Source organism: Ceratotherium simum, chromosome 1 (genome assembly GCF_057802395.1).
Source record: "Ceratotherium simum simum isolate JZ-2026a chromosome 1, ASM5780239v1, whole genome shotgun sequence".
Lineage (NCBI taxonomy): Eukaryota > Metazoa > Chordata > Mammalia > Perissodactyla > Rhinocerotidae > Ceratotherium > Ceratotherium simum.
Genome location: NC_141900.1, coordinates 18,153,088 through 18,168,107, shown reverse-complemented (window position 1 = coordinate 18,168,107; position 15,020 = coordinate 18,153,088). Strand labels below are relative to the sequence as shown.

The window sequence follows — 15,020 nt, the reverse complement described above, 5'->3', positions numbered from 1 at the left end:
CACAAATTTTCCATTTATGATGAAAATTTTAAACCCACAGATCCAAGAAGCTGAATGAACTGTAAGCAAAAACAAACACACATACAGACACTATGCCAAGGCACATCATAATCTAATTGCTCAAAATTCAGTGATAAAGTAAAAATCTTAAAAGCAGAGTGAGAAAAAAACATTATGTACAGAGAAACAAAGATAAAGATAACAGATATCTCATAGGAAACAATGCAAATGAGAAGACAGTCAAGCAGTATCTTTAAGGTACTAAAAGAAACAAACCATTCAACCTAGAATTCTATGTCCAGTAAAAGTATTTTTCAAAATCAAAGATGAAATAAAGACTTTTTCAGATATATAAAAGCTGAAAGAATTCATCAATAGCAGATCCACACTACAAGAAATATGGATCTAATTAAAGGAAAGAAGAGCATGGTAATTGCATAGATAAATATATAAGATTTTCTTTTCAAATCTCTTTAAACAAAAACCATAAGATATTGTGGGCTTTATAACATATGTAAAAGTAAAATGTATAAAAGCAGGAAATGAAAGCATACTACTCTAAGGTTCTTACACTATATGTGAAGTGGTATAGTATCACTAAAAGGTACATTGAGAAGTTAAAATGTATACTATACCTCCTAGAGCAACCAATAAAATAAGAAAACAAGAGTTATAGCTAATAAGCCAACAAAGGAAGTAAAGGGAATCATAAAAATATTCGATTAACCCAAAACAAAGGCAGAAAAGGGGTAAAAAAGGAACAAAGAACAAACAGGACAAATAGAAAACAGATAAGATGATAGACTGAAACCTAAATCATATCAATATTACATTAAATATCAATAATCAGGGCCAGCCCCGTGGCTTAGAGGGGGAAAAAGCTGTATGTATAAAATTATCCACAGCAGTAGTACCTACAATTGTGAAAAGTCTGCAACAATCTACATATCTAACTATAGGCAAATAGTTCTTGAATAATCTTGGAAACTATGTGGAAAATAATAAAAAATGTTCTGTGTATCTCTCTCATAAAGCTAGAAAATCACTACATTTTAGTCAAAAACTAAATTTCCTGAATAATGGACACGCACTGCTATTAGAACAAGTTATAGGTTTAGGTTCTTCACATTTGATCATAGCATAACTGTAAGAAGTCAACAAATGTTAGCTCTCTTCCTATTACTAGAAGAAATAATTTTGAATTCTAAAAAGTTAGTGAATGATCATACACTGCAATAATAAGAGTGAAAATAATTCAGTTGAATAGTAGTTTAGATTTGTATTTTTTTAACTGGATATCTTATTTTAAAGCTATTTAATATTTTTCCCCTTTTCTCTCAAATTCCCTTATTTCCTCAGAATTTATTTCTTGAAATTTGTCCACTTAAAACCTACCTGAAGTCTTGCTAGTTGTGCAGTACGGGCTACTATTTTATTGTATGGCTCAACAATTTTTGCTTTCATCCTAAAGGAAAAAATAAAGAGAGGAGTGACAATAAAATCACCTTCAAAATATAAATGGATAAAAATCTTTCCATTCCACTTATTTACAAAATGAATAACAGTACCTATCAACAGCTCCCTGTAAAGCCCCAATCCTTGTCTGCATCATCTGAAGAACACCTAGGAAAACATAACAGTTTCATTACTTTACAAATTTACAAAGGTTCAAATTGGGTAAAAAATTGAATTAAAAGAAAAAATATATATACACACATAGAGAAAAACTTCAATTTTTTCTGCCAACATCATAATCTAAGCAACCAATATCTTTTACCTGCATGATTGTAAAAACCTCTAACTAGTCTCCCCCTCCAATCCTTGCTCCACTAAAGAAATCTGACAAGGAATGGGGAGTGACTGCCTAACGGGTATAGGGTTTCCATTTGGGGTGATGAAAAAGTTCTGGAACTAGATAGTGATCGTTGCACGACATTATAAATGTAATTAATGCCACTGAATTATATGGTTAAAATGGTAAATTTCGTGTTAATGTGTATCGTACTACAATTACAAAAAAAAGAAGCCTGACTGATCTTTAAAAGTGCAGAAGTGCAAATTGTATCATAACATTCCTCTACCACAACCCTTCCAGTCTCTCCTTTGCTCCTATGTTAAAACTATGTTAAAGTCCACAGCTTGGTCTACAAGGCCCTGCACAACCTGGAAATGGTGTACTCCTGCCTGGTATACTCTTCCGACCTCAACCCCAACCCCACCCCTAGGCTCCTACTGGATTAACTCCTACTATTAGTTCAAGCCTTGGCTTAACAGAAACAATTACTAATAGATCTCCTACCTAATTTATATTCTCTTGTTATTTTCTTCTACAGCATACATTTCCTTCCTGGTACTAATTACATTAGGTAATTATATATCCACCTGTATATCTGTTTAATGTTTTACTTTCTCACTAGACTATAAATTCCTAGAGGTTAGTGATAGTATCTTTTTCATTTACTACTGTATGAGCAGAGCCTAACTCAGACTACTTCCGATGGCAAGTAGTCAATAAGTATTTGTTGAATTAATTAATCATATATGAGATAAATAATAAACATAGACAGCAAGTACATTATTGCCTTTACTATCTATGTAAACAATATGATGAAGAACTTTTTAAAAAATTGTAAAAATATTTTCAGGAAGATACATCTTCAATTTTACTACTTTATGCCTAAAAATAGGCTTTCCAATATTACAGATTTCATTATTTTGAACTCTATTCTTTAAAACTCAGTTTCTCTTTTCAACTAGCATAGTGGTAGTTTTGAAACATAGTATTCTAAATAAATTTAAGTATAGAATGTTGCCATATATTAGATGAATATTAGAATAAACATTCCTATCAGCATACAAATATGCTATACTATGGCTCAGTCCAATAGAATTCTCTCTGGACCTGAGGATTCCCATTTTTCTGCTGGTTTTATGGTTCATTGACCTTAAACCTCCAAGAATAAACTGCCCTTACTTGTTTTATCATCACTTCCTTACATCTTATTTTCTCCACAATCCACTCTCAACAGACTTTCATACATAGTCCACCAAAACAGATCTTACCAAGATCACCAGAAATCTCCAAGGTGCCAAATTCTATTACCAGTTTTGTCTTTATCTTGTTCAAACTCTCTGAAATTCATGACATAGTTAAACCACTCACTCCATAAAACATTTTTCTCTAGGCTTCTAAGTCATCACACTCCTGGGGTTTCCTCCCATCTCACTAGTTGCTCCTACTCCTCCTTTGTTAGATCTCTACATGCTGGAGTACTCCAAGATTGATCCTCAGCCATCTTCTCTGCTCCATCTACAATCCCTCTTAATATTTAAAATATTGGGATTGAATGAAATCCCTATCTGTTCATTAAAATACTGATTTTATATACACAGATACATCCACGTATACACATATGTATATACATCTACATAGAAAGATTTTCTTTATATCTGCCTATCTATGTACATACACACACACACACACAAATCTCTAGCCCTGAACTTTCTTATGTCAAATTTAAGACAACCAAGATAACTTCCGCCCCATCAAAATCATAATTCTCCCCATTCTAACCCATCTCAGTTACTCATACCATCATCTATCCAATATTTCAGACTAAAATCTTAGGAATCACTCTTGGTGACTTTTTTCCCTCAGTCCTTTCATCTCCCATCAACAAATCCTATGAGCTCTGCCCCCATTTTATCCCATCCACCTCTCTCTTCTCTTTACATCGACCACTCTAATCCAAGTCACCGTCAACTTCTACTATACTAATAGCTTCTAAATTGGTACCCCTGATGCTACTCTTGTCTTCTTATAGAGCCAGCCACCAGAGAAAACTTTTTAGAGCATTAATCTTATCACACAGTACTCCTAATTAAAACCCTGCAATGGTTTACCACTGCATTTAGAATGAAAATCAAAATTCCTCTCCAAGAACCTCATCTATAATTCTCTCCCTCATTCACTACACTCCAGTCATATTGCCCTTCTTTCTGTCCCTCAAACATGCCAAGCTAATTCCTGCCTTCCCATTTATCGGTCCCTCAGCTTATGACACTCTTCTCCCAAGATCTTCATGTGGCAGCTCTTTCTCATCTTTCAGATCTCAGGTCAAATGTCATCTTCACAAAGCCCTCCCCTGACCATTCTAGCTAATAAGAGACACCCCCTCCTACTCCGCATTTCTTTGTAAGACTTACAAATATCTGAAGTTTCCTATTTGTATGTTTTTTTTTTGTCTACTTCCCCACCTAGAATGCAAGTTCCACAAGAACAGTGACTTTGTCTATTGTTCACAGGTGTCTAACAAGTTCTCAATTACCATTTGATTGAGTGAACAAATAAGAGATATTTCTATATAAGAGATATATTCTATCTCTTTTTAATAGAATAGGCTTAATTAAATATACCTCCAAATCCTATGAGGACAAAGACTCCGTCTATTGTTACAGCTGCCTGGAACCTAGCAAATTCTCAATTAATATTTAAATGAATAAATGAATAAAAAATGAATAGGGGACAACTTGTAATAAAATAGACAATAAATATATCTCCAAACTACTTATATGGCAAAACTTTAAATATATAGGAAAAAAAGCAGATGAATTAGAAGTTGGGATAATATTTGTTTTCAAATACATACCACACTTACTTTCCAGCATCTCAAAATAACATTCTAATAGTGCTTTGAAATACACATCATGCTAAAATGAATACTAATTCATACTCTGACTTTTTATGTTCAAATAATCTGGAAAAGGTTCTTAGATTATAATAGGAATTCAGAGAAGGCAGCGTTTGTATTCTATACAGCCATCCAATGGATAATCATTGTAACTCAGTCTAACAGTATATTTTAAATGTTGTAATCATTGAAAAGCATTCTGGGGAAAGCAAACACATTACAGAACTAAACACATATAAGAAAACCACAGTGAGAAGGATTTCTCTTGTGATGATTCTTCTACACCCGTATACACTCAGAATCAATGTACTACCATGCTATCCTTCTGGATTTTTACAAATGAAAAAATCAGTTATCATTTGTTTAAAAAAATTACCATTGAAACAGAATACTATTTACTTTCTTCCAGAAACACATAAAAATATTATGAGATAAAAAAAATAAATAATTCTCAATAGTAAGTAAGCTAGTACTTAAAGCCTCTTAATTTTCCCAAAAACATAGCCTGAAATCGATCCTCAATATTCAAATAACAAACTATTATTTCCGAAAATACTAAGTTCTTCATCAAGATGTCTTATAAATAGTGTACATGCTGAGAATAATACCTTTGAGCACATAAATACTGGGGGAAGCATTAAAGAATATTGCATCACAGAAGGCAAAATCCTTGCTCCTTAAGAATTTGATCAACACAGGGAAAAATCACATAGCTTTCTTTTGATGTGCAGTGATTAATAACAGTAATCATAATCCAAATGATAATGTAAAATACGATATAAACATTTCATATTTATGAGATGTAGTTTATTTCAATCGAGACAGAAAAAATTCATAAAAGATTTAAGCAAACAAAAAGAGGATTAATTAAAAATAAAAACTCAATGTATTTTTATTCTACTATATTTTCATTGAAAAGAGTTCCAAACAAAGTCAAAAATAGGAAAAGAATTCAAGCCTACTTCCACGACTACCCACTCCAGTGGTGTTGATGTTTTGTTGTTTGAATTAATGTTACAGAAGCACTAAATACATGCCAGGAACTGTTCTAAGTGTTTTGCTAACTCATTTAATCCCCAGAATAACACCATGTTAGTACATATGAATACTCCTCCTTTATAGATAAAGCTGAGGCACAGAAAGGTTAAGTAACTTGTCCAAAGTCGCACATTTAGTAAGCGGCAAGGCAAAAAACTAACCCAGATGGTTCAGCTCAGGGGCCAGCAAAGTTTTACTAAGGTTTTGTTGGAACATAGCCACACACATTCATGTATATATTATCTGCCTGCTTTCACTCTGCAATGGCCAAGTTTAGTAGTTGCAACAGAGACAGTATGCCTGCAAAGTCTAAAATATTTACTATCTGACCCTTAACATAAAAGGTTTGCTGATCTCTGGTCTAGCGCTATATAATCTGTAGTAGTTAATGATGTACCTTCCAAAGACTCAATCCCAGTTGCTTGCGCCAGTAAATCTTCATGTCTTGCAACGACCTGAAAATCATGAATGAATAATCAGTATTTGCTCTAAGTACTATGTATTTTTCTCTGTAACCGCAATGGAGAATTGAAGTTCTCTCTCCTCATGGAAAGGGGGAAAATACTAACACGAAAGAAAAAAATACAGATTATAAAGGTGTGTTTGAGATGAGTTGTTAGCAGGAACACAAACACGCTTATAGTTTGACATGGACCCAAAGAAGACACAGTCTTTTCACTAGCCCCTTGCTCTCCTAAGGGGATGTGCAGGTGGAGTTGTGCCAAAATTGAAAAACAAAAAACAGCTAACTCTTGCCAAGCTATTATATGCTTTCCCTGTAAAGAATGTTTTCAAACATCAGGTTCTCTTAGTCCTTGAACTTAATTCAGCATCATCAAGACCATATTCTAATCTGGAAAGATAAAGCAGAGGCAGTGCCCACCTATCCCTGAACATCTCTCTGCTTCCAGTTTCCAAGTGTCACAGCAAATCCTCTTCTCTTCCGAAGACTGATATTTCTATGAAAATTAGGGCAGTGTGAATCGTCATATCAAAAAACCAAAAAGGGGGCCGGCCCGGTGGCGCAAGCAGTTGAGTGCCCGCGCTCCGCTGCGGCGGCCTGGGGTTTGCCGGTTCGGATCCCAGGTGTGCACTGACGCACTGCTTGTCAAGCCGTGCTGTGGTGGCATCCCATATAAAGTAGAGGAAGATGGGCACAGATGTTAGCTCAGGGCCAAGCTTCCTCAGGAAAAAAAAAACAAAAACACCAAAAGGCTAAGAGTTAAAGGCCACATGCAAGAGATTCCTAGAAACATCAAGAAATCATGCAAATCTTTAAAATAATACAAGAATCCTTATCATTTTGTACCTTTTATTTCAATGAATAAGAAGTTTCATGTCTAGTCTGTAAACTGACGCTCCTAATTAGCAAGGATTCATTCACTGGAACCACTACATCCTCCAATTTGTCCTGTTTTAGATATCACTATCATGCTATCAAGTCCCTTTCTATCATATCCATCTAAAATAAGTGTTACTTTTGGTCTCCTGTGTCTCGTATTCTGAAGACTGCCAGAAGACATCTGAATTTTCTTCAGTCCATTGATATGGTCATCAATGTGTCCATCCTAACAGGACTAATTTTCTTTCAATTTTCTATTCATCTTTGTCCCTTGTGATAAATACTTTGGAAAGGTTCAAAAGCCTAAAACTACACTTTCATAGACTGCCCTGCAGCCAAATGGATGAATTTCTAAGAGATTTAAGAGACAAAAGAGAGAAAAGCTATCTTCCTGTTACTGTTTCAGCTAGTAAGCAAGGTCCTGAGACCTGAGGATTTAGAGATAGTTGAGAAAGTCATAATGATCATTCCCGAGTTTAGTTACCAGGTACCTAGAAGCAGGATTTTAGCAGTGACATGGGAAGTAACAGCAGGAGCCTCCGGGCCTCTGTATTGCATCTATGGTAGATCCTTCAACTGGCTGTCCAACCAACGATTTCATAAGCATCCAACTCTCTGTATTAAGTATTTTCCTGCTTTAAATACCTAGAGTGGTTTCTGTTTCCTGTACTAAGCCCTGACTAATACATACCTCAGTACATCTTCTGTAATTTTAATCATCTCAATGATATTTTATTTTTATTATATTTTATTTATGGGTTTGGTCAGTATTATTCCAATTTTGCTTCTGCAGAAAAACAATTAAAACAGATTCAGATCTCATACTAAGACTCAGAGACTTCCTCTACCTCACATCCAAAACTACTATAAGTGTAACTTGCCCCCTCTAAGAAATGTTAAATAAATTTTAAGTTTTTATTGATTCCTGCAGAGAAGATACTGCATGCGAGAAATAAGGAAGATACCAACCATAAAAGGAGCAGAAAGAATTTCAGGTGACTCTTGCAAAAAGCCACTCCAAGAACCCTAGGCAGAGATAAGTGCATGCTCCCTTGCTCCCATAAACAAACACTTTGTACTATTCTATTTAAAACAGGCATCACTTGCCTGTCATCATTTCTGTCTATATCTGCCACTGGTTTGTGAGTCCTTGTAGAGGCATGAAATGTGTTCATTTTTCTATCCCCACAGCCTAAGGCAAAGCCTGACAACTAAAAGTATTTTATAAATATCTGTCAATAAATATTGAGCTTTAATTATATAATCAGAATTTTAGAGTTACAGTGACCTTAGAAGTCATCCCAGTCCTAACTAAGCTGCTCTTTTAATTGATAAAGACAGACACAAAAAATGTAAGTGAATATGTCTCATGTTATACCAGATCTAGGTTTCCTGGTAAACAGTCCATTTATTCACACATTTGATCACTCATTCAAATATTTATTAAGCACCTACTCAGACAAAAGGTAATACTAGGAAGTATACCATAAAACCACTCTATAAAAATTATAGAATTGTAGAAGAGGAAGCAACCTTCAAGATTTTCTACTACAATCTTCTCTTCCCCTTTATTCATTCCAACCCATTTGATTTTTTTTTAAAGCAAGACTCAAAGACATTAAGTAATACAAAAGGTAATAGCACAGCTGAGATGAAGACCCATCTCCTAACTCCCCATATTGCATTCTATCATCACAAATTTATCAACTTTCTGAAATTTCAGCAAATGTTAAACTTTGTGCTCTTAAAGTGTGAACCGCCAATGTGAACATCCCAATTTTTCTTATTCACACTGTTCTACTTCCAAAATTCCATTTTCTATTACCTTTATCAAAGACTTCCTATTTTTTGCCCACCTATACTCACTGCACATCAGTTAAGGTTGTGAAAACAAAGTATGAACAAAAGGTTTGGAGAGAGAGAGGTATATTAGTTTTTCAACTAACAAAAAGTAGTTTATAGGGCCGGCCCCGTGGCTTAGAGGTTAAGTGCGCGCTCTCCACTGCTGGCGGCCCGGGTTCGGATCCCGGGCGTGCGCTGACGCACCGCTTTTCAGGCCATGCTGAGGCCGCGTCCCACATACAGCAACTGGAAGGATGTGCAACTATGACATACAACTATCTACTGGGGCTTTGGGGGAAATAAATAAATAAATAAATAAATTGTTAAAAAAAAAAAAAGTAGTTTATAGAAAACTTTTCAAAAACATACTTTGAAAAATAAGCCACACTGGTAAGTTATACATTTGTTCATGTAAATATGCACTTAGATTAAATAATAAAAGAATTATAAAAATAATAAATTATCACTTTAGGCTGAATAATTTGTATGATCCAGAAGACTGGAATTACCTGTAGGTGTAGTTCTTTATCCAACTGACTGATTCCTTGGGCAAGTTTTGCTAGTTGTTCAGCAATTACAGCTTGATGAATAGACTGGGAAGTATAAGTCTTTACATCAAAGTCTTCATTTAAAAAAGCACTATAACACTCTGGGGAAAAAATAAAGAGAAATCTTTAATTATTAATTACACAGCACTAAACAACAGACATTAAACAACAGAACAATTACAATCATAGTTAACTTATTTTGAGGCCTTTCGATACGTCAGGATCTGCCGTAAATGAGAAAGAAGAGAAGGAGGCAACAGCAGAAGAGTGGTGATATTCACTGAGCGCTTACTACGTGCCAGGCACTGATCTAAGCACTCTATACATATTAACTCATTCAATCCTCACACAACCCTGTTGGCACTATCATGTTCCCCATTTCACAGATGAAGAGACAGGCACCGACACGGCATACAACTTCTCCAACCTCACCGTCTGAGATTTAAACCCAGGCTGTCTAGCTGCAGAGCCCACACTCTGAACCACCATGCTACACTGCTAAAAGCTAACTTTTATCAGTGAGTCAAAAGGAAATTGAGTGCAAGATTAAAAATGAACTACTCACCATAGCCTTTCACGCAAGAAAACAAGGTCACTGACAATGACAACAGGAAAATTGACTATATTTGATATTTATGGTCTCTGATAACTCTAGATCAATGTACCAATACTGTTATAATCAAGTGGATCTTTTTTTTTAAATAGAAATAGGCAAATACAAACTTATAGGTATTACTAAAATTTAGGATTTATGGGTAAAATAAGTAAATGGAAAGAGAAACTGTTCAAAATATACCTTCAATAGACATAAAAAAGAAGTGATGCTAGATGTTAAGAAGGTATCTTTCTTCTTAACCCACCCACAAATCAGTGGGTGAAAGAAAAATGGAGAGAATTATGCGTTAAAAATACATACGTAGAAGTGAACTAAATGTAGGTATACACCACTATCTCTTAGCACTATGGTAGATATGAGTAAGACTGCCCTGACAGAGACTAGGAAACTAACAAGCAAAATCGAGTACTTAGGAGAAAGCCGCAATTGTCTATATCCACTATAGTGTATCCTCCATGAGGGCAAGGTCTTTTTTTTGTTTACTGCCACATTCCCAGAGCCTGAACAATGCCTGACACGTGTCAGGTGCATAACATTGATTAACTGAATTAACTGATTAACTGAATTAATTAATCTATCAGCTGGAAGTATCATTCTGCTAAAAGCAAAGACTCATTCTTGACTACTTTCAAAGCGTAGTGGCTGAAAGAAGGAAACTGCTCCTATGGCCTGAGAACCACATTTCCTTCCAGTTTGCCAAGTAGTTCTCAGAATTAAGGATCTTGCTAAGCAGACAAGCGGAGAAGGCCATTCCAAGAATGGGGAAGGTTTAGAGGCAGCAAATGCCATGGCATATTTTGAGAAATCAGGGGAATACAGACTTCAGAATGTCTAGATCACAGAGTCTGTGTGTTGAGGAGAAAGGGTAAAGAATGATAGGAGTTGAGGTTCCAAAGGAAGGTTGGGGGGCAGTTTGAAAATCGGCTGGTAAGACATCCAAAATGTTCAGACTACATCCCACTTAAGGTTTTAAAGCCAAAAAAGAGCACTGTCAGCTTTATGTTTTAGAACAGTTTCTGGCAACAGTATAGACGATGACTGAAAAGGGATTAGTCACACAGTGGTGTGCTGGTGCTGGCTTATACTCGCTCCTGAGAGCCAACTGTAAAACACTCAGGAATTGTGTGAGCCAGTTGACATCACATGTAGGTATCTTAAAATTGACCATGGTGAGAGTATTTATACCATGAAAACTGGCATACACTACAAAATCAGGGGTTTCCTATTTTCCTAGAAAGCTGGTTTACTAGCACACCCATGGAATTGAGCTGCAGAGGCCAGTAAGGTGCTATGTTAAAGCCCAAGTGACATGATGAAGCCTAAGACAGTGGTACTAAGAATGTCAAGGAAGTGACAAATTTGACAAATACACAGACATTATAATGTGTAGGACATAGAGACAAGCTGAAAATGAGTGATTAGGTAGAACAAGAAGGATGATTCCCAAGTTTCTTGATTGATTAACTGACATAGGGAATTCAGCTTTGCATTAAGCTAGATCACTAGGCATCTTTGTATAAAGATGAACATGAATACTCCCCTGCCTCCATGGAACTCATAATCTACATGAGGAATAAATACACATCTAACTAACCATATACAATAATGGTAACAGAGAATACCAGAGGAAAAGGTTAAGGAAGAGGGGTAAAAAAAGAAAAAGAGGGCTGGTCCCGTGGCTTAGCAGTTGAGTGCGCGCGCTCCACTGCTGGCGGCCCGGGTTCGATCCCGGGCGCGCACCGACGCACCGCTTCTCCGGCCATGCTGAAGCCGCATCCCACACACAGCAACTAGAAGGATGTGCAGCTATGACATACAACTATCTACTGGGGCTTTGGGGGAAAAATAAATAAATAAAATTATTTAAAAAAAAAAGAAAGAAAGAAAAATACTGTTTAAAAAAAAGAAAAAGAATTCATTCCATTTTTTCATGTGTAGAACCTGTACTATTTGTTCATATGTAGGTTTTTATATGTAGAACTATAGTGCTTGTTTATTGTCAAGATAGAAATGTCCAGTAGACAGCAGTTCTACAGCTCATAAGAAAGATAAGGACCATATATGTGTATATTTGTGTGTTTAGATATTAATTTTGAAACCATGAAAAAAAGACCAGATGATTTAGGGAGAAATTTTAGAATTCACAAAAAGAGGGAAATGGGGAAGAAAGAGTTCAGAAGCCAGGAAAACACCAAAAATTTGGGTGTAGACAGACGAAATGAAAGCAATCAAAAAGACTAAGGAGTGTTCAGAGAGAAAGAAAGAGACACAGAAGAGAATGGCAAAAACCATAAGAAGGGAGTTTACAGAAAGTAAGTGGTCAGCGGTGTCAAAGACCTTACAAAGATCAAATACAACGAAGGCTGAATACTGGCCATTGGATATGGCATTTGAGGACTGACTGTCCTTAAAGAGAAAAGTCATATAATGCCTCTATTTTATAGTTTTCGCATTCGTATAGGAGGCACATCAGAAACAGCTCACAAATTTTCAAACTACGCATCTGCTCACCAACCCTATCAATCTTATCTTCTATCACTGGCAGATCCCTGACATAGTACATCACTGTTCCTGATGGAAATGTTTAATTCCTTAGGAATGCTGTGAGGGATGGGGGGAGTGAACCACTGATTTAGGGGCAAACTGAAGAAGACAAGCATCTAAAGGAAACTGGAAAAGAGCACTTAGAGAATTCTTAAAAAGAGCATGGAACTCACAAGCCACATGAGGAAAGTATTTCAAGAAAGTCAAACCCTTTTACAAGTAAGATAAGGACCAAAAAAGTGTCCATTTGATTTATCCACAAGGAAGTCACTGGAGACCTTGGCAAAGTGACTTTAATGGCATAGAAAGAAGGTGACTGGGTCCTTGAGACAAGAAGAAAACCCAGAGCACAAGAGGAGGGACTGCCCTTAGGAAGGAATAGAGACCACTTCCGCTGTAATTGAAAATACAAGGGAAAAAAGAAAAGATGGTTGCAGGTTTAGGTTTATAGTTAGGTTTAGATCAGGTTTATAGGTTTGATGGCAAGAAATGGAGGAAGCTCACATTTGCTGGATTCTCCATTTTTTCAGGGAAGTAGAAAGTCATCTGTGGAGCTTGAAAGGAGAAGTTTGAAAGAGTAAAGAAGATTTAAATAATCACTGTGGAAGATGGGAAAGAGAACTAAATAGGAAAATACAAACGGCAGAATTGAGGACTATTTACCCTCCAAAAACTAATTACAATTCCTGGAATGCACCCTACTGAAATATAGCTCTATGTCTGGCATGTGTTGTTTCTTCCACTTCTTGACATGGGGAAGTTCTATTTAGACTTCAAAACCAACTTCATCTAGAAAGCCTTTTCTGACACTCCCTTAGCCACTTCCAGTTATCATCCTCCTCTGTACTCATGTTTTACTTTGTATACAATTCTACTGCTACCCTTACAACACTATATTACAGTGCCTACCTTTATTTCTCTACAAGACTATTTCCCCTACTAAACTGATGAGCTACTTGAGGGTGGGAATTGCACACATATCAGGAGCTCAAAACTTGGTTAAACTGCATTTAAATTAAGATACAAAGATGCATTAGATAGAGAACCTAACCTAGAGAATCTCACAATCTAGTTCAGGAAACAACATCATTAGTAAGTTCTGATAAAAGTATATAAATTATCAGGAGAAGGCCAGTAATTAAGGACAATAAAAAAATATACAATAGTTCAAGAAAACAATAATTTAGAACTTTATTTCATTCGTTTACAACCAACTTTGGTCTACTAATGTGTGCATAAGCTTCTTACTGTGATGTTCAATTTAAAAAACATTTATCCTGCACCTACTGTATGCAAGGTACTGTTATTAACACTGTGGAATATAAAAAACGGTTTTACAATGCAGTAGAAAAGATTAAGTATACAAATTATTTTAATACAAGGTAAAATGTGATGGCGATTAGAGAATAAAACTGAGAACAGATGACAAGTCTTAGGAATTTGAACTTTATTGTGAAGGATAAGATATTTGAGGCATGTTAACTGGATTAATAACACAATTTAATGTGCTTCTCAAATGTTCTATGTTTAACTCATCTTCTTATTTCTAGCAACTTCTGTCCAAAACTATCAATAAACCTGACAATACACACGTTTTATTCCAGCCTGAACCAATGCTCTGAACCCTCCCCAACGTATGGTTGTGGATAAACTCCTTGGAAAAAAAAAACAAAAAAAAACACACACACACAAATGAACCTGCAAGTGGGGCCACCTGTGTAGTCCAAGAATTTGTTAAGAGGGGATGTTTCCAACTCTACTTAAAAATGAGGCCCTCTTTCATTAAGCGTCTGTCAGCTGTTCTAGGTCTTAGACTTTTCGTGGGATCGAATGCTTCACCCTTTCATCACGAACTACGGCAGCAGACGGTGGCTGCCAACATGGGTCACCGGGTGCGGGGTCCCCGGACACCAGGGGAGCCCCAGGCGCGCGGAGCGTAGAGCTGATATGCGGCGCAACCAGAAACCAGGTGTCCCCAGGCCACCCGGACAGGAAGGGGCCACCGAGTCCCTGGGGAAAGAGGTTGGCGAGGCCAGCACCCAGACGCCGGGGTGCCGGGCGGAGGGGAGTGGTCACGTCGAGACCGGAAAACTTTCTGCAAAGCGACGGGTTGAGTCCCCCACCCGGGCCCAGGTGCGGAGCAGGACAGACCCCCAGCCCCACGACCCGGCCAGACCCTGACTCCTTACCGTCCTGCAGGAGCTCCCGAACGGTCGCTGCAGCCGCTCCAGAGCCCAGAAACCCATGGCCAGCCACAGCAACGCCACCGTCGCCACCTTCCATGTTGGCAGGTGCCGGGGTGATGGCGTCAGCAGCGGGCCCGCCCCGCCTAGGTGATGACGCAGAATCTGGGCGCCGCCCGCTCCGCCCAGCTCCAGGCTCCTGGCCGGCCTAGTGAA

General features: G+C 37.1%; 1 protein-coding gene across 2 annotated transcripts in view; it reads right to left on the bottom strand.

The window, feature by feature from the left end:
- The window catches only part of COG5 (component of oligomeric golgi complex 5), a 373,883-nt gene extending 358,868 nt beyond the window's left edge, over window positions 1-15,015 (bottom strand). For both annotated transcript variants that reach the window (XM_014794462.2, XM_087438009.1), the window contains exons 1-5: window positions 14,811-15,015; window positions 9,423-9,562; window positions 6,127-6,184; window positions 1,569-1,623; window positions 1,396-1,465 (exon numbers count right to left, since the gene is read on the bottom strand). In XM_014794462.2, the coding sequence (XP_014649948.1) occupies window positions 1,396-1,465; window positions 1,569-1,623; window positions 6,127-6,184; window positions 9,423-9,562; window positions 14,811-14,904 (417 nt within the window). In that variant the 5' untranslated portion in view covers window positions 14,905-15,015. The remainder of the gene's footprint in view (window positions 1-1,395; window positions 1,466-1,568; window positions 1,624-6,126; window positions 6,185-9,422; window positions 9,563-14,810) is intronic.
- Between the last annotated feature and the right edge of the window lie 5 nt (window positions 15,016-15,020).